Below are 19,596 nucleotides of genomic sequence, written 5' to 3'. Positions count from 1 at the left end.
TGCCTCGATTTGGGTTCAAATTTGATATATTATGGTAAACGTGACGGATGTGAGCATGCATGCATGAGTGCTGTGTCATATAATATAATTTATATATATTATGTGTCTATAATTATATCTAATTATGTGTGTGTATATATATATATACACACATATACATACTTAGTCATGTATATTTCAATTTTTTTTCAATCTTATGCCTTTTTTACATGACATTCATGTGGTATTAACACGACTCATGAAAAAAATAATTAAAATCGGCAAAAGTTAAAAGATAAGAGAAATTAATACTGAAATTTGATAATGATCGAAACTAAAAAATACAAATGTAAAACATCAGTTTTTTTATATTTTTGGTTAATAACAAAATATCTCTTGGTATAATCTATTCTGAATCTAGTGTTCACTCCTCTCCCAATGCTCCATATATGTGAGAATAATTGGACAACAGCTGGTTTTACACTTGGATAGAAATATTTCAAATACAAAGATTTCAAATGTTTTTTTTGTTGTTTAGAGAAGTCAGATCATAAACTTCAAATCTGCATATGACTTGTTTATGTAGTATTTAATGTTGATTGAGATGAATTTCAAGTTCGCTCAATAATTGTGTCATTTGAAAGATATTCTATTATATATAACTAATGTGTAAATAAGTAATATATGGATTTAAGATTTGATCAATTTTTTCATTGTTAACAATAAAATTATAATTTTAAATCCATCTTCTCAAGTGCATCCTAAAAATATTAATTATGATAATGGTTAGGCATGTCTAAATGGCATTATTGCAACAATAATTCAAATTGAAAATGTTGGATATATACCGGATTCGTTATTGAGAAGCAAATTTATTTGCGTCCTTCGCAAATTCGATCTTATCTATATTATATGTTATCAAAATTATATATTAGTTCGATATTTTTTTTTTCATTTTTGACAATTTTGATATTTTAAATCGACAAGACTTGATATTTTATACTTGAGCGTCATGTCAGCACCTTATCTAACATAATATTAACTATTTTAATCTCATTTATTATTATTCATTAAGTTCTCTCCCTTTTTTTAATTTTTTTGCTTTAAAAATGATTTAATTACAATAATTTTAAGGAAAATTGAAAATTTGATCTTATTTTGCTAGGATCGGATGTGTTTAGAGTGATTGAATAAACCCTTGTCAGCTTTTTGGATTTTCTTTAGAATAAAAGATACTCAAGTTTATACAAACAACTTGAGCTAATTTCTTCAAAGGCTTGGTTAAACAAACAAACAAACAACCAGAGATTAGAACAGTGCAGAAAAAATGTAATGAACTTAGTGAACAAAAACAAATGACTATGGATAAAAAGCTAGGGTTATTAAGGAAAGAAGACAAATAAAATGCAAGGCAACAAATTTGTTTATGGAATTTTGAAGACCAACTTTCTATGTTTCTCTTTTTTTTCTTGGCAAGAAGAATTCTATTACAATACTTTGATCGATTCTTCTTTTTGTATAAATTCACTTCAGCCCGACCAAAAACCTAATAAACTGAAACTCCTCGAAATAAGTGAGTAAAATAAGGTGCACAAATATTGATCCTTGATGATTAGATAATTTGTTGTTTAATTTAATGTGTGCAATCAGTTTGAATATAGTTCTTGAAAGAGAATACAAATTCTTGATAAAATGAGCTTGTCTGGTGCCAATTTTGATCTTTTTTAAATATATTTTGCTTCTAATGTTAACATTTTCTTGAACAACACGCAACTTTAATAGATACTCGACAATTGTATAGAGAATATCATGTGTTCTTATCTTCATTAATGCAATAAATATTCTTGGACGTGAACTAGATTCGAAAATAAACGACTCTTAAAGTCCCCTTGCTCTCTCACGTCTCAACGCTCACGTTAGCTTTGGCTCCTTCACGTTTCATATCTGCAGCATCTCTTCTCCACTGCTCGCTAGTTGTCGGCCGCTCTCGCCTCTCTCTGACTTATCTTCTCTCTAGTAAGGTAAATATTTTCATTATTTTTTTTTTAAAATAAGAGTTTGATTCTTGTTTTAATTTCTATAATTTATAGATTTTGATGAATGTTGAGCTCTTTTAATTATTTTGTATATGTTAATTGAGAATGACTGATTTTGTTTCAGGTTTTTTTAAAATTTTAATACATGATTTAATATGTTGTTGATTAAAAATTTTGAGAATTATTCCATTTTTTAATCACTTATAAGTACAACAAAATAAAACTAAAAATGCCTCCTAAATATCGGTTTGAAGCTCAGAAAAAAAAAAAAAAAAAACAAAGAAGTGACTTTAATTCAAAATCAAGCCAGTGATATTAACAAATATTTTAGTAGAAGTACTACAACAAAAAGAGATGAATTAATGGATAGTTTTGTGTTTGAAGAACAACAAAACCCCAACAAGAGGGTTCATTTTTCATTTTTCGTCTCAAACATCATTCAACACAAGTACCGTTGTACACTTATTTAATGTCACGTCAGCGCTCTCGATAAATAAATAAAAAAAAAAACCAAAGTTAAAAAAATCGAAAAATACATAATTAATATCTAATTTTGACAAGAAAAATAACCATTTTTTTAAAAAAAAAACAACATACATGATCAAAATTTTAATTTTATCATGTTTTTATTGACACTGTAGGGTGTGTCTTGCATTTTAAATATATGATATTTTGGTAGTGATGACCTCCGAAATTGGCTGTAAACATTTCAAATCACAACTAACTACATTGTACCGTTGATGATTTTATGATTCTTCAAAATCATTTATATATTATCAGAACTCATTCGATATTCTAACTCTGACATTTTATAAATATTTACCATAGAAATTGTCTTATTTTAATTTTGATCCTTTATTTCATAAATTAGAGAGGCGACGGGAATAAATAGAGAAAGTCAAAATATTTTAATGAAGGAAAGGATTCTGTATTAATTATATCAAATATATGCTTCTAAAAATAAGTCACTCAATATTTTCTTATAAATTCAGAGCCTTTTGATATTTTATGTTATTTACAATCACTTCACTAGCTCAAGAATATACCGAACATGTTGATTGCAAAAGACAACAGCACCACCACGTTGAAGAGGAAGACCACCCAGGGTCGGAAAAAGATTGAAATCAAGAAAATCGAGAATCTGAGCAACCGGCAAGTAACCTTCTCCAAGCGGCGCGTGGGACTGTTCAAGAAAGCGAGCGAGCTCTGCATCCTCAGCGGCGCAGAAGTAGCCATTATCGTCCACTCGCTGGGGAAGCGCGTGTTTGCGTTCGGACATCCCACACCGGATGCCGTGGTCGACCGCTTCCTGAAAGACATGTCGGAGCCCGGAAGCGGCGGCGAGAGTTGGGAGAACTGCGCCTCCACAGCAAAGGCACGGGAGTTTAACAAGCATTATATGGATATGTGCAAGGAGCTGGAGGCGGAGAAGAAGCGCAAGGAGTTGATCGAGGCGCAGAAGAGGACTGCCGAAGGCTATGGGTACAACGTGGGAGGAGGGTTCTGGTGGGACGATCCAGTGAATTCTATGGATGTGGAGGAGCTGGAGCAGTACATGGCAGCCCTTGGAGAGTTGATTAATAATGTAACGATGAGAGCCAATGATTTGATGCATGCACAGAGTTCCAATTCTCTGTCGGTGCAGCCTTTGCCTATCACCACCTTTGCAGGCCTTTCAAGTCTCGACGTGGAGGGGTGCTCGACGTTCGGCGACACCACGTCCATTTTGAACCAGAATCCGGCTACTGGTAGCTTTGATTACGGTAACAATAGTAATTGTTGCATGTTACCGAAACTTGGTGATTTTGGACAAGGGATGGGGTGAACGCAACAAATTTTCTGCTCCATTACTCGATATTTCATGAGTTTCAAATTAGTTTTTGTTATAATTTCGTTTTAGTACATAAAAAATTTTAAATCTGATAGTTATTATTTAATTTAATGACGAGTTTCGTAGTTATTATTGAATTTAATGACACACACTTCCAATCAATAGATTAATACTATCTATCATATGGCTTTAAACAAGAATATTTATGTACATAGGAATCACATTATCTATATTAATTATATGTGGACTTTAATTAGGTTGTTCGTTTGCAATAAAATTTTTGAATCAGCTGCTCATTTTTTTTTATCGAATTAATTTGAGACTAAGATATAAAGAGTATGATTGATTTGTTACCATATTTAAATGTGATGACGGATAAGTATTTATTTTTTTAAAGATTGGATTAGAACTAAATTAGGACATAGATTTCTTTGTCGATTACATAGAAGGAAACAGTTAATCCAATCTTAAAGTATTACCTTTTAATTTTGGCTATATTCTTTGTTAATACTTGTCAACTCGTTTATATAACATTTTTGACATAAAAAATATTTATGTCACAAAATTAATTTGTATATATAAGAGTTTTTGTGTTAATTTTGACGTCCACAAAAATTTTCTTTATTTATACTTTCACCAAATCAAAAGGTTAAATCCCTTAATTAATATGGATTAAAGTTTAGATCCTTAGAATTTTATCAGTGTATTTTTAATATACAATCCCTTGTTTAATTATAAAAGCCTATGAACCCAAAAAATTTATGAAAAAAATTAAAACACAAACTATTCAATCAAATTAGATAAAAACAAAACAAAAAACTATTTAAGAATATATTTATTTTTATATAAATATCCAATATATAAAAATAATATACTCCAAATATGCGTAATGCATTATTCAAATTAAACAGAAGTACAACGCCCATTTTGAGTTGATCTTTTTTCTTTGATTTGAATTAAGTTGATATTTTTCTCAGTTTTCAAAAATAACACCAAATATAGCCTTGTTAAGTGTTTAAAAAACGCGAAGCTCCGATTAAGCCTGAGGAAAAAACTTCATTTAGGAAAAATACGTGAAAAAACGGTCAACTCTTTGATTGTCCATATAAAGAGTAAAAAGCGTTAAAATAACTCAAAAAAACGCATTTTAAGTTTAATTTTTTTAAAAAAATTTAGCTTTTATTTTAAATAAAAAAATATTTAATAATACGACATCTTAAAATACAAGTGTCAACTTCCACATAAAAATATACTCGCTATAATTTATATTAGTGATATTGATTAAGGAAAAATAAGTAGAACCATTTAATTTTTGGTGACATCATTATCTTTTGATAGAGTCATTTTTTAACAAGCATGACCACCNAAAAAAAAAAAAAAAAAAAAAAAAAAAAAAAAAAAAAAAACATCTTTTGAGGTATTTTCGATGCCATAATATAGAATAAGAGAGAAAATTATTACATGACCTTGAAGAATTAGTGCACAACAAGAACTTGAACTTCATTGTCTCGTATAGGTTATTGTCCAAAAATGGCCAAAATAAAGTGTGATTGATATCAGCTATAGAAATTGCTCGAGAATACCTGTAAAATCTGCTGTTTCTTTTGATGCCACTTCAGTCAAATAAACATCTGCAATGGCAAAGACTTTGCCCCCAACGCCTTTTCTATGAAGAGGTTGGTCTGACTCCATCAAGAATCAACTACATGTCAGCATACACCCATCATTTTATCCGTTCCAAGTTAAATTTCGCCATTTGTTCAAGTGCCAACTTGAAGGAACTAGAGGGTAGGCATTGAAGATTTCGAACAGCTTCAACAGCCTTCTTTCTTGCCAAATCTTGTGCCCTTTCAATCCCACCAGAGTCTTAACAATATCAATGGCCTCTTCAAGAGAACCAGTCTCGGAAAATTCGGATTCGATTATATGCCTTAGTTTTGTTTCTTTCTCCAATGCAAAGATCACGGGTGCTGTCAAATTTCCATTTACTAAATCACTTCCATCAGGTTTACCTAGTTGCTCTGCTGATTTAGTAAAGTCTAGTATATCATCCACAACTTGGAACGATAGGCCCAAATTCTTCCCGTACTGATACATCTGCTCAATTGTATCAGCATTGACTCCACTGAATATGGCGGCTCATTCAGTGCTAGCAGCAATCAAGGAGGCTGTTTTGTAGTAACTCTTGATTAGATATTCGTCAAGATCAACTTCACAGTCGAACAAACCGGATGCCTGCTTTATTTCACTACTAGCAAAATCTTTAATGACCTGCAACACAATTCATCAAGTGAATATGTTTATGAACTTATCTCAGTTCACAAAAACATATCAATTAGGGCAGTCTGGCCTCCCATTTGGGTCTTTCTGCCTTGTTATCATAGATAATCATATTAATTTTTTCTTTATATTTGCCTAAAAAACTCCGACTTCAAGAGACAAAAGTTCATAAAGGTGGAATAGTATTCAGTACATCTGGCTGATAAGCTTTATGACTTCAAGATTTTCAAGGTTGGCCAAGTACCATGACGATTGTGCAAACATGAAATCTCCAGCCAACACAGCTATTCTTGTAACGTAAAGTTGATGTGCGGTTTTCTCCCTGCACAGGAATCAGCAAATCGGAAGCATTCAAAGAACTTGGAATAATTCAGTGACGAGTGTTATATTACAGAATGTAAATGAAATATATCTACTGAAGCAATGCATATATGGTCAGTGATTTAATGAAGAGATATGCCACAATTTTTCTCCAGGAGTTGCGCTTAGCAAGCTAACCTCTCCGAATGTCACTTTCGTCTAATACATCGTCGTGTATCAAACTTGCTGTGTGGATCATTTCAATAATTTCTGCCAATCATCTATGTTCTTTGGTGAGATCCCTGAGTCATCAATGGTAAGCTATAAGCGTGTGGACTTTAGTTTTGCCATAAATTGGATGCCTAATTGTGCTTACTTCAAACCAGCAATCCATGCAGTTGCTCTTCATGACACAAGGAAAGTTAAAACCGGTCTCATCCTTTTGCCACCAGCTCCAAAGATTTGCTCAACAGCAGACATCAGAACTGGATTTTCTGCACCAACGATCTAAAAGTGACTCTTCAGAAGAAAAAACCATTGATAATGGGAATAGATGGCTAATACATGTTAAACCATTGTGACCTGAAGGACATTATTATAGCGGATGAATATATAGGAAAATGCAATAAGGAGAAAAACGCTAATCAAAGGCATAGCAACGGCAAGTTGGTTCATGAAGGCAAACCCCAACCTCTACGTATAAGAATGACAAACAAGAGGGGATCAAACACTAACTCTGAGATATATTTCTATGCAAAGGAAAACATTAAACTGAAAGTTATAATCCAGAAAGAATGATACGAGAATTCTATGAACAATTTCCTCAAGTCACAAATATCCACATTCCAAAACAAATAATCACATATGTAGATCAAATATATACCAGTAAAATTCAACAGTAATACCAAGCTGGTTAACCTCCTCGAAGAAGAACATTGACGAACTAGTATCTGTAGGAAGAGCAATCAAACTTCTCCGACAACATTTTACGTTGTAAAATTTACTTTGGGATGTTTTGAATACCTAATGATTACAGTCTTATACCTCTCAAGGGGATATCCGGTAGCAAGTAATACACACTGGTATTGCCCCATACATGAAACGATAAAGCACGTTCACCGTCAGTTGGTTCCGGTACATTTTGTGCCAATTTAATCATGCGAAATATAAGTGGAACAAGAAATGCCACACATCATATATGAAGTTATAATATTTTGTAGCACACAAAGAGCACCAAATTTTCTCCTTAATTTTATAAAAATCGAAAATACCTGAACAGAATTATCAGAAGTGGTGGGAGCGGGACAGTGATGTTTTAAGACACATTTTTTTAATGAAATTAAACATTCATTAAAATGGTAAAAATATGTTTGTGTACAAATACACTTGATACTATAAAGACAGTAATATAATAACATCGAACCAACTAAATCAATGCATGAAACATATCTCTAGCTCCTGGAATACACATGAAGATGTCGACTTTGATCTTCTTGATAATTCGTATAGTGTTAATTTTTTCCTCTTCGAATATGATTGTATATATTCCTTAAGCTCCAAATGTGCTAGACCGTAGCAGCTAGCGCTGCGCTTCACATCTTCGATAGTGTAGAGTTGTCTCTGTAGACCTTTCTAAACGCTTTTAGAACTGCTGAAGGTGATCCAATAAGTTTCTTCATGTCACCAACTCAGCGAAGCCTCTGCTTGACGCACTAACGCACACAAGGCTGTTGGTTGCGGGATAAGGTCTTTCATCTCTGGTGCTTCGTGCTTTCATTCATTGCCTCTCGATTTTCTCTACCCATTCGGCGGTATGTGCATATGAGAACCAGGAAAAATTATTACTGATTTGACCACAAAAGAAATCTTGGATTAACCACGTACGTGAGTGATAACTATTGGATCGTTTTGAGTTCCGATTATTAAAGAATTACACATTTGATGTGTATCTTTTAAATAAATAATTGTGTCATGAAATTAATACCCCGATCAATTATAAATTTTCAAAGTAAGTAATTCTGTAATTGTCTCAATTATAAATCATCAGCGCCAAATCCTTAATTTGATCACGATTTAACGTAGGAATATCCACTTGACAAAAATATATAAAGTAGTCAGCACCAATTTATTGTAATCACGATATATATCTTGTAATTTGTACGTAGTAACCATCTTTTTTACACACTAAGTACTAAGTAGTAGCATCTGTATGATTACTTAAATTTCTGGTATACAAAGCTGCTAGCTAAAATCCCCAGTATCATTGTAGCTGCAGCTTCCATAGCCTGCATGCAACCCAAGAAGATTATTTTGGGGCCAATTTCTGTATTAAAAACTGCAGATTGTTTCTTTATTACAACATATGTAGAGGCGGGGACTTACTCGGATCAGTGATGACACGGAGTCCAGTGCCTCCAAACTCACAGTTCCAGTTTTGCCTGCCCCTGGACTGGAAATACAGATTCATGACTACGGAAGCGTGGTTGATGAGATTATTCGGTAAGTAGCAAGCACCGCCCGGCTGAATCACCCTGCAGTCGGCCAGATTGTTGCAGGCGTATTGGATGTTGTCATTCAGAGCGACCTGCTCGCTCGAAGGTTTTGCCACGCACCAATGCATCTGCAAGAAAATATATATGTATATATCTTATGTATTGCTTGTCTTTTACAGTTTAATTTGAGCTGAATATTATAAGTTTTAGTATTAAGCACACCTCCTGTCCTCTGGACGATCTCATTTGGAATAACGCTGCATGCATGCGGATAAATGAGAAATTTAGATGTAAATATGAGCATTTTCAAAGCTCTGAATTGATTGAAAACAAAACCTACCCGAGACTGAAAGTAGCAGGAAGAAAAGAGCGACGAATGCTTTAGCCATTGCTGCGATATCGACCGGATCAAGAGTTGTACGAGGATTATAAAGAACGGACGCCAACCGCAACATTCCTTAAACAACGAGACATGGCATTTAAGTATATCTGGCGAGGAAAACAAGAATGTTGCCAAGAAGGGAAAGTTACGCAATGGAGTATTTCTTATTTAACTGCAATAAATAATTGCCTTGGATCGGAAGCGTTTCTTCATTTCATATAGATAACAATTTTCGACATTAACTACAAATTCCAACTACCTTGACAAGCCTAAACAAACGAGGCGAAACGCATGTTTCCACCAAGGCCATTTGAGGTAATTAACCCGTAGCCCGTAGGAGCCTTCATTTTTTAATTTATTTTTTGAATAATAATAATAATAATAATAATAATAATTATTATTATTATTATTATTATTACACGTTATGTTTATGTGACGAATATTAATTTTTTATAAAAAATAATATATTCTTGTTATAAATTTATTTAATAGTTTGTCAAATAAAGTTTTTGTTTGCGTCATTTTTATAAATAGATTCTTAATTTCAGATAAAATTATTTCATAACTTGATAAAAATTAATCAATAAAAAAATTGTATTTCTAAATAATATTTTTACACCTTTTAGATAACAAATCGTCGTAGAATATACTTTTAAGAATTTTTTTATATAATGATTTTTTTTCATCGATCATAGTACGTTGAATGCATTTAATTCTAATAATACAATGAATCCATAGATGCAAGTGGTATGGCAGATTTTATTTGGTAATTTGTCAATATAATTAAATATTATTTAATAATTAAATATTACTTTGTTTTATAAATATATATGTGCAATGCATTTTTAAAATTTCAAACTTGACAACATTTAATTTCTAAAATAATTAATAGTACAATTTCTAAAATAGACAAATTTTCAAATACCACATTTCAATTGATCTGACATATAGCGATAATTATTGCACCCCAACAATCTCTCTCAATAAATATATTTTTTTTATGTCAATAAAAATCGAACTCATGAATTTGATATTGATATCAATTATATAACCGACAATTTATCATCTATATTCAAAAATTATATTTAATAACAATAGGTTAAGTCAAATCTTTTAAATTTGATAGTCGGAAACACCAAAAGGAGGGCGTCATTCTGTTACAGACTGATATTGACACTAGAAGACGTACAGTGACTTGACCGTCCGGCGGTGGAGATTTGTATAAAGACACCAACTTTGTTCAAGTTATTATCACTTGAGTTAACCTACGAATGATTTATACATATTTATGGCACACCTAATCCTAAAGTCTAGTATACATGCGTCATATATTTTCCTAAATGCAGCTGGGATTAGTAATCCAACTCCTTCAGACAATCACATTTACAGAAAATGGCTTCAATTGCGGCAATGCCCACCCAACTTTGTCTTCCCTCGCCCACCAAAATCAACTCCCTTGATGTGAAACCCAGAATCTGCTATTTTGAAAATACTCCAAGCAAGCCGTTATCTTTCTTGAACAGGGGCTTAGCCTTTTCCTACTTATCCACATTTATGATTGTCCCTATCAAGAGGAATTCCAGACTTCACACTTACGTCTCACCAAATGCTGCTTCATCTTCTTCTGGTAAATGATTGTAATTATTTTGTTTGTTCAGGAAATTCTTGTGGACCTGTTAGTTTCGTGTCCTAGTTAAACGCAAGAAAAAGGTATCCTTTTTGTTGACTTGTTTGGAATGCGTGCTTTGCTTTCTCAAAGTCCTGGCAGTTCCCTTTTTCCTCCAAGTATCTGATTTGGTTGGAAGTGTGTGAGGTTTACCTTTGACGGGACTGTTGCTCCAATGAAAAAAATATTTTATCTGTAATTTTTCTAAAATTATTAATATCGTCCCACTCACGGATTAAACTCGGTCCTCGACTCATTTTACAATTATTTTATACGACGATGAGTTGCCAGTAATATTAATCATGGTTTGAATGTGGATTGTGATAATCATGGACATGTTAATCTCAAGTGGTAACTTAGTATTAAAATTGACTGCTGAAGTAGTGTAAATTGCAGTGTAGTTGTGAAACACTTGCAGGTTAGTCTAGCAATCTTGATTTGATGTTCAAATCTGCTTAGAGGAGAAGCTAAATGGATGGATATTGCTTATATTGAACAGGACTCGTGAAATTTTTAACATTAAAGATCTAAGCGTAAAATTTTATAATGATACTGCATGGCTGATCAACATGAATATTTGTCTTCTGGTGAAAATCCTCTATAGCCTAACTGGATGGTTAAGCCTCATGAGTTTATAAGTCACTCTTTAATAGACTAAGGAATCCAACTTATTCTGCTAATACTCCTTCCAGATTTAATAATTTGGCATATGCTAGGACAAAAATTATGAGTTGTTTTGTAGCAAATGACTACTGGTACATTTATACGCATAGACATAGATCATACTTACTGAAACTTGTTTGTAAAAACATGTCTACCTTTTCTTTGTCACGTGCAGTAGTCTTGTCAATTATCTAACAACATTAATGTCTTGACTTCAGTTGTGGATCCAGAATACATAGAAGAACCTGGAACCAATGTGAAATTTCAATCGTCACTTAGCCTTCCTGGTTGCTCCTCTTTATTGTCCTTTCTAGGAGCTGGTTAGTTGCTTCATCTGTTCCAAAATGTAACATATTGTTGCAGAAGCTTTTCGAAATAAATTATCTTTATTTCTCATGCTTTTATGGGATATTAAATCTTTGCCCTGTGTTTTATTTCTAGGATATAGGGAAAAAGTATTTGCAATAATCGGAGTTAAAGTCTATGCTGTGGGACTATACGCAAATCCAACAATCTTTAGTAAGTTAAGTGACTGGAAAGGGCGTTCATCTAATGAGTTACAGCAGGATTCATTGTTCTTTGATGCTATTTTCCAGGGTAATTATCTTCAAAATAAGCATTTTCAGATAAGAGAGAGAGGGGAGGGTTACCAAAATTGACTCTGTTCATTTTATAAGTGCAGCTTCTCTAGAGAAATCACTTCATATTATTCTGGTTAGAGATGTAGATGGTAAAACGTTTTGGGATGCCCTCAATGAGGCTCTCTCCCCCAGAATCAAATCACCAAGTCCAGCGGATGCATCTGCATTATCATTATTCCGTAGCATTTTTCAAGGGAGGCCCTTAAAGAAAGGAACTTCCGTATTTTTGACTTGGTTGGACCCAACCAAATTACTTGTGAGTTTGAAATCTTTTCTGTGCAATAAATTTCACCTATTTTAGCACTGAAAATAGGCAGTTCTATTCTTTGAGCGGTGTTGGATAGCAGCTATTGCATCCATTCCCTTTGTCACATGCGGCTCCCAATGTGATATAACAATCAAAACATGACGCCTACATTTGAGTTATATCATTACAACTAGTTAGAAAATGGTGATGAAGATCAAAGCAGAGATGAGTTGCATTATGAAAGCCAAAGTATATTTCTGATCTATCGATTACAGTCAAGACTCCTTCCTATTTATACATTACTACCACTAATAGATAATTGACAAGTGGAACAAATCTGCAGAATTGTTACAACTGAATAACAAAATAATATTCCTCCACAAAGGAATAAATCTATCTATTAAATTCTCTCGATTCTTCTTGGATTTCGACTGGATCATTCTTGCAAACTTTATGGGCTAACTCGAGTATGTTTGTCAAGGGTCTGGACTTCGTATTTCTTGGGCCAGATCCTTATCTCAACTAGTTATAAATTTTGATACAGGTGCTTGGTTCTTTGAGGTGACTGAGAAAATGATATATTTATTTCCGTTACCACTCTACTTAATCAGTAAACCTCCCATTCTAACATATCTAAATTATTGAGTTGTGATTTTGTAGGTTTGTGTGTCTTCTGAGGCTATGCCTTCTTCAGTTGATGCTACAATTGAATCGTCAAATGTTGCATCTGCTCTCTTTGACGTGTTTCTTGGAAGCAATCCAGTTTCCCCGTCATTGAAAGATTCAGCTTCTAATGGATTAGCCGCAGCTTTAAAGTAAATGAACATTCTTTTAGATCAAATTTTAGTCGTTTTGTTCCCATGTTAGTTTGGTTTGACAAACCGGAACTTTTGTCATTGAATCAAGTTTTGATGTATCTATTTATGTAAACGTACTTGGTATCAATACATTGAAATGATACAATGCACATTTTTCATATATCTTAAGAAGTTTGAGTACAGTTGCAAGTTCCTGATCTAAATTATTCTGGTCTTATCTGCACTAGAATCTTCACTACTTCAGCCATTGTGGGTCGTTGGGTGGGCTCTGGCTCAAGGCACATCAGTGCTATACCAAACACATGGTTAATTTCGTCAGCTGGACAACCTTCCAAAATGCTGTCTATTACACGTTCTTCTCTCTTTTCTTGGACAACTGTCTTAACCTGCAAAAATATGATGTTTGACCAAGTTTATCCTTGAGAGAAGATTGAAAATATGTACTTTGGAAGATTCGAAAAGTTTTACCCAGGTCACCAGCTTTGTTCCCTCTTCTATGAATGATTCATCCGTTGGCTTTTTCCCCGTTAGAAGCTCTAGTAACACAACACCAAAGCTGTAAACATCTCCTTTTGCTGTTGCTTTCCCCGTGTCAAAATATTCTGAAGAAGAGCGAGCAAAAGATCATTGAACATTTCTGAAATGAACAACGTTGATGACATAGTATGTGACTATTTAGCATACCAGGAGCCAAATATCCAAAAGTTCCTGCAACTAATGTCGATACATGAGTTTTATCCGGTTCCATCAAAGTAGCTAACCCAAAATCGGATACGCGCGCCTCCAAGTTATGATCCAACAATATATTACTCGACTTAATATCTCTATGTATTATGTGAGGAATACAGTCGTGATGGAGGTAGGATATTCCCCTCGCCGCTCCAACTGCTATTTTGTATCTTAAGGGCCAATCAAGAATCATCTTGTTCATAGATTTTCCTGCATAAAAGCGGTACAGCTTTCAGCTTTATCATGTCCTCCAAAATCCTTCTGAAGTTTATTAGTTCATTCCTTCTCGACATTTTAGAAACTAATAACATTGATTTAGTGGTGACTTTTAGCAATCAAATTGTAGGCCTAACGGCGATGTTACACCAAGAACTGCAGTTGCTAATAACTATGCAACTTAAAATCCAAATAACAAAATTTTAAAAGATTGATCTTCGTATGCATACCGTGAAGAAGCATATCCAAACTGCCGTTGGGCATTAGTTCATAGATAAGAAGATTGTACTGAGCAGCAGCATAGTAGCCATGAAGGGTTACAATATTGCGATGCTTAATATCCCCCATAGCTTCCAACTCCCTCTCAAAACCGCGATCGTGCTCAGCACTGAATCTGTTGAGTTTTTTAACAGCAAAAGATATGGATTCATTTACCATCAGTTTGTAAACTGTCCCGTAACCTCCGGATCCAATGACATCCTTGTTGCTCAGTTTCATTGTCTTCTTCAAGAACAGTTTTGGTTCCAAAGAATTGGTCCTCGGTGATCTAAACAATACTAGTTTCCCACCTGTTTCCAGATATCACAACACATTTTTGTTTCCAACTTGAGGATCACGATTTAGATACCAAAGATAAAAGGTAATTAGAAAGAGTCAGTACCTGTGAAACTGTCTTGGAAAACCATTTGTTTTCTTTTCCATCTACGATAACAGAGGATTGCCATGATAATCTTTGAGATAACAAAAGCAACAACTCCAATTGTGATGTAGATAGGTAGCATTTGCGTGTTTTCCATTTTCAGTGATGGCCTGAAACTTTGAATATTTGAACCAGTATCGTGTATATTTTGATTGGTTAGGATGTACTAACATGGACTAGATACTGCTGGATCAATTATATAGTCCATGCAGAAGCTAGCTTAAAGTTTGAACATACCTGTGTTATGCTCTCAATTGAAGAACATCAGTTTTTTGAGAAGTGCAAACATAACAATGTGAACCATGAGTTGGACGGTCGTTGTTTACAAATTAGGCTGTTTCTTTATAGTGTTTTCCACACTGGAACAGGAAAACTTTGGTTCATATATAAAGAAGATGTCGGTTCACATTGGGGTCAATGAGTAATTATTTCTACAATTTTTATTTTTTTTCAACGTGGACAATATATTATAACTGGGTTTTGAATTTAAAACTTTGTCTCTACCTTATTATTGCTAGTATTTTCATAATCAAAGCTTGTGATTTCAACAGATGAGTTGAAATATGCATATACATATGTATATTTTAAAGAATTGCCAACCTGTTGTGTTGTCCACATCATTAATAAGGGTGGTTCGTTATTAAACCATTATTGGTCCCATGTGTTCATTGTCAAAATCACATGTATTGTGAAACTGTTTCACGAATTTTTAATCTATGTTAGATGGGTTAACAGTACTCATATTTATAATAATAAGTAATATTTTTTTTATAGGTAATCGAAATAGGAGATATGTCTCACAAAATTGACTCGTGAGACTGTCTCACAAAAAGTTTGTGTGTTAAAAAAAGAGTTTACATAGACGAAAATGTATAAAAAAAATTTACACGGGCATGTCTGCATGATATGTCGATTAATATATGATGGGGAGGATAAAATTCAATTTCAGAACAGCATTAGATTGGAGATTACAAATGAGCTCCCATACCATCTCATTTTTCATGTGATTAAGATTTAAGAAAGACTTCTTTTTATCTTCCATAAAAAGTCATGTGATCCCAAGCTTGAAAAGTTGATGAAATTATTTTATTTTCATTTGTCACATTGTTAGATATTCTCAATTATTGAGCAATTACACATAGGTGTGGATCAAGAAAAAATGACAGTCGAGGGATTTTTTATTTTCTAAAAAAAATTGAGATATTGTTTATGCAGTTTTAACAAACTTAAATCATCTAGGTCTCTCTCACATTCACACACACACGCTAAATTTGCAAGATTTAGTGGGATTTTAAATTTTATTAAATAAATCATGAGATTTTTTTAATTTGAGAGCTGATCCTTCCTTGCCCATCCTCCTATTATTAATAAAATTCTTAAAGGTGATTTATTTAATGTTTTTATGAAAGAATCACGTGAAGATTTGAATGTCTCCTTAGGGTTAGGACCAGCTGTCCTTATACTTTTTGATTTATCAAACCAGCTGGACATCTCCTTGTCACAAAGATATAAGGTTGTCAATTTCAAACTGCCCATATTATTGGACTCCTTCTTTAATTAAGACTGGCCATATTGGTCTATTGTTTTAGGGTGCGTCTCTGGACCCGTCGGGTCCATTTCCAATTTCGCCTCAACATTTAGCCCAGAAAACCAAACATGACAAACTCAGTCTACCAGTCTCATTTGGTATTCATTAATTGAATGAAAGGATAAATATCAAATCTTAAGTTTCATGTCATAATCCAATGATGATTTGTTTTGCTCTACAGATAGATAATAAACGAAAGCATCATCACAACAAGCCATTAAACAAAATAATTAATATGTTTTTAACTCTGAAAATAACATTCTTTAACTTCTACCAAAAAAAAAAAGGTATTGTCAGAAGATTTGGTGGGCAACGTTTTCTCACTATCTACTCTTAGTAAGTCACAAAGATCAGTCGCTTGTGCATGCTTCATTTCATTCACTCGGTCCAATCCTTCCACCAACTGTATAAAATTTGATATACAGATATATAATGGCAAAATACTGAGGATTTAGGAATAGAAATTACGCGAGCTTATATGCACACTGATAAACGACCCCTCTGGTGCAAGCAAGACGACCTCGTTTCTCCGATGAAATCTTGAGACGAGACGATTATGGATTGAATCTTGAGTACCTAATGAACTCTTCGTACCCTGCAAAATGTTGACAGATCATTCACATACCAGTGGTAGGTACAAAGTTGAGGCTAACAAATTAGTTCCACCACTAAATTAGAAAAAATGGGGATAAATCTAGGCTTCGTACCTTGCCAATCGCGACAGCATAGGCTCTCGAAGTAGCATATTTTGCAGTGGCTGCATTTCTTCCAAGGAAGAACTATAAAAGACGTAAGCCAGATTACATTATCAGTTGACATAAAAAGTATTCTCGCAAAGACAATTAATAGACAGTGTCCTGTCGGATAAATTAGTAGAAAAAAGTACAGGACTCGAAAGGATTTCTTCTTCGCTCGAGCCACTACTACCAGGTCTCTTTCTCAAATTGTCAAGAAAGGAATATTAGCCCATTCTTTTATTATTATCTTTAAAGTGTATAGAGTTTAAGGTAAACTCACTGAGTCGATGACGAGAATATACAAGGATGGAAAATTTCCCTTGATAACAATGTCATTTTCTTTAGAAACGTCTAATCACATACTATCCTCATTGTGACAAGGATTGAAACAGCAGGAGAAGAAAATAAAACCTGTGCATAGAATCCAGGGATAGCAGACTGTGGTGAATAGTGTGGTCACTACCAACATATGTCACGACCAGATTGCCAGCATCTGGATGAGGCCAGCTTCTTGATGTAGGAAACCGCAGAACAAATGTTCCAGGATCTTGAAAACCTCCTTGGCAATGAAGCGTAAATTCTGCATCTTCCTTTGAAATGAATCCTTCGATCCACAACGGGGACAATGAATCCCACATCACTGTCAGCACTTTTTTTGACAAATTAAAAGCTACTGGGTATAGCCAATACCACATTCTCTCAAAATTTTCTAGCGAAACAAAGTCTCGGCAGCCAGCTATTCTCCTAAGACACTCCAAGTCCTGTAAATTTATTATTTCCCCAACTGTTAGTGCTAGAAACTTATTTTTTACATGTAGACTAGAAAACGAGGTAATGCTATCAGAGAAGGAAGGTTAGGTATAGAGGTAATGAAATATCAGTTCTCCGGCACTCGAGATGTATAACAAAGGAGTTCGATAATCACCACAATAATTCATTTTTATTATTGAAATTCACAAAAGTCTGCAATGGCTATCTGTGGCTTTTTTATTTGGCTGGTAACCAAAAAAGGAAGAAAGGAAGGAATCATAGGAGCAGCAAAGACAATTGGTGACATGGTTTTAAATTAAGAAGCTTGTTTGCAAATTAAGAATAAAAGAAATTTTTACACACATAAAGTTACATATCATATAATCTATTGCAATGTTCACAATGCACATCAATACATCATTATACATTTTCCTCTATTTATCCTTGAAGGCTACGACCATACGCATCTTAAATACGAAACAGGCTGTTTCCCATAGGCCATAGATAAAACTAAGTGTGATAATATATAAAGTGTGTATGTGCACCTGATCTGTCAAAGAACGAGCAGAGCGGGATATCTTCATGAAGTGTTTGTTAATTCTGAGAACCAAAGTTTCCCAAGGAACACGGTCATTGTTTCCTGATATCGAAGTCCAAGCTTGTTTTCCTTCATCCAACAATCTCTTTGCCATTACAATTTGAGGCCTGAAATCATAAATTTCATTAACAGAAAACAAGAGTTAATAGCAGAACGTACACAAGATGAGTGACATATTATGGTGGGTTTGGGAAATTATGAAAATGAGCAAACAGCATAAAGAAGAGCAATTTGATTGCCATCCACCTAGTTTCAATCTCCCACAGACAATTATCAAAAAAAATAAAATTCATTCCCAAAAGCATTTATCTAGAAGGGTAATGCAAATTTTGATACACGGTATAGATGGGTGAAGTCAGAGAAAAAATCTTGTATACAAACACAGAAGAGAAGAAGCCTGGCATATAGTTTCATTGAGCAGGATTAGATCCTAGCATGATCAGACTTCATTTCGTTCACAGCAGAACAGGTTTCAGCTCAACCGATATCAGATCAAGAAAATATTAATTCCTGGACGCGAATAGTAAGATAAAAAACTTCCAGCAAAAAATAACTTGTGAAATTAATTACCGTAAACACTTGAATTCATTTAGCATAGTTCACAATTCTTTTCCATGTGACAATAAGGATATATGAAGATCGCCATAATGTTAACTAACAACAATTGAGTTTTTAGTTACATGTTAAAATGGCATCCACAACAAGGGGATTTTGACCAGTCTTGACATGCTTGGTAGTAGTCAAAAGGCCTAGCCTAATTGGGTAGGTAAAAAGGTCAGGTACTGAGATGAAAAGCCATAGCAAAAAAACAAAACTGGTGGCCAAATTTACTGTTGATGGAGCAGTTGGTTTTTCAGGACTCGGATCCTTGGTTTAGGCCACCCAATGCATACATATAAATGTGTACGGTAGGTGTGAAGCATATCAAAATTACGTGTAATAT

At 33.9% G+C, this 19,596-nt stretch overlaps 5 protein-coding genes and 1 pseudogene across 8 annotated transcripts in view; 2 read left to right on the top strand and 4 right to left on the bottom strand.

Moving 5' to 3' along the window:
• The first annotated feature begins 3,066 nt into the window (after positions 1 to 3,066).
• On the top strand, positions 3,067 to 3,847 carry LOC140967365 (agamous-like MADS-box protein AGL29). Its single transcript, XM_073427847.1, has one exon. It carries the CDS (start codon positions 3,067 to 3,069, stop codon positions 3,838 to 3,840), a length of 774 nt encoding a protein of 257 aa, XP_073283948.1. The 3' UTR covers positions 3,841 to 3,847.
• Positions 3,848 to 5,432: 1,585 nt separating this feature from the next.
• On the bottom strand, positions 5,433 to 6,238 carry LOC140967411 (solanesyl diphosphate synthase 1, chloroplastic-like; annotated as a pseudogene).
• A 2,312-nt stretch (positions 6,239 to 8,550) lies between these two features.
• LOC140967442 (major pollen allergen Ole e 10-like) lies at positions 8,551 to 9,466 on the bottom strand. Its single transcript, XM_073427968.1, has 4 exons — positions 9,259 to 9,466; positions 9,141 to 9,175; positions 8,809 to 9,046; positions 8,551 to 8,711 (listed from the first exon to the last, which is right to left on the bottom strand). The coding sequence occupies exons 1-4, from the start codon at positions 9,371 to 9,373 to the stop codon at positions 8,668 to 8,670; spliced, it is 432 nt and encodes a 143-aa protein (XP_073284069.1). The 5' UTR covers positions 9,374 to 9,466; the 3' UTR covers positions 8,551 to 8,667.
• A 1,020-nt stretch (positions 9,467 to 10,486) lies between these two features.
• On the top strand, positions 10,487 to 13,497 carry LOC140967441 (fatty-acid-binding protein 3, chloroplastic-like). Its single transcript, XM_073427967.1, has 5 exons — positions 10,487 to 10,927; positions 11,848 to 11,949; positions 12,071 to 12,226; positions 12,312 to 12,526; positions 13,178 to 13,497. The coding sequence occupies exons 1-5, from the start codon at positions 10,693 to 10,695 to the stop codon at positions 13,334 to 13,336; spliced, it is 867 nt and encodes a 288-aa protein (XP_073284068.1). The 5' UTR covers positions 10,487 to 10,692; the 3' UTR covers positions 13,337 to 13,497.
• LOC140967440 (receptor-like serine/threonine-protein kinase At1g78530) lies at positions 13,414 to 15,353 on the bottom strand. Of its 3 annotated transcripts, none has more exons than XM_073427964.1 (6): positions 15,218 to 15,353; positions 14,942 to 15,090; positions 14,511 to 14,849; positions 14,020 to 14,274; positions 13,804 to 13,937; positions 13,414 to 13,721 (listed from the first exon to the last, which is right to left on the bottom strand). In XM_073427964.1, the coding sequence occupies exons 2-6, from the start codon at positions 15,075 to 15,077 to the stop codon at positions 13,539 to 13,541; spliced, it is 1,047 nt and encodes a 348-aa protein (XP_073284065.1). In that variant the 5' UTR covers positions 15,078 to 15,090; positions 15,218 to 15,353; the 3' UTR covers positions 13,414 to 13,538. The 3 variants fall into 3 exon arrangements, with proteins under 3 accessions (XP_073284065.1, XP_073284067.1, XP_073284066.1); XM_073427966.1 differs by having other exon boundaries at positions 14,942 to 15,096; positions 15,218 to 15,347; XM_073427965.1 differs by having other exon boundaries at positions 14,942 to 15,347.
• Positions 15,354 to 16,776: 1,423 nt separating this feature from the next.
• The window catches only part of LOC140967438 (SH2 domain-containing protein B-like), a 10,414-nt gene continuing 7,594 nt past the window's right edge, over positions 16,777 to 19,596 (bottom strand). The window contains exons 9-12 of one of the 2 annotated variants that reach the window (XR_012173579.1): positions 18,601 to 18,760; positions 17,717 to 17,909; positions 17,276 to 17,347; positions 16,777 to 17,163 (exon numbers count right to left, since the gene is read on the bottom strand). Coding sequence is in view for 1 of the 2 variants with exons in the window: in XM_073427963.1 (XP_073284064.1) it covers positions 17,145 to 17,163; positions 17,276 to 17,347; positions 17,717 to 18,066; positions 18,601 to 18,760 (601 nt within the window). In the remaining variant the exon portion in view is untranslated. Of the gene's footprint in view, positions 17,164 to 17,275; positions 17,348 to 17,716; positions 18,067 to 18,600; positions 18,761 to 19,596 lie in introns of both variants that reach the window. The other variant, XM_073427963.1, reaches the window with a different exon arrangement.

This window comes from Primulina huaijiensis, unplaced genomic scaffold, assembly GCF_012295235.1.
Source record: "Primulina huaijiensis isolate GDHJ02 unplaced genomic scaffold, ASM1229523v2 scaffold25037, whole genome shotgun sequence".
NCBI lineage: Eukaryota > Viridiplantae > Streptophyta > Magnoliopsida > Lamiales > Gesneriaceae > Primulina > Primulina huaijiensis.
Note: the sequence above shows the minus strand (reverse complement) of the source record. Positions and strands in the feature narration are given on the sequence as shown.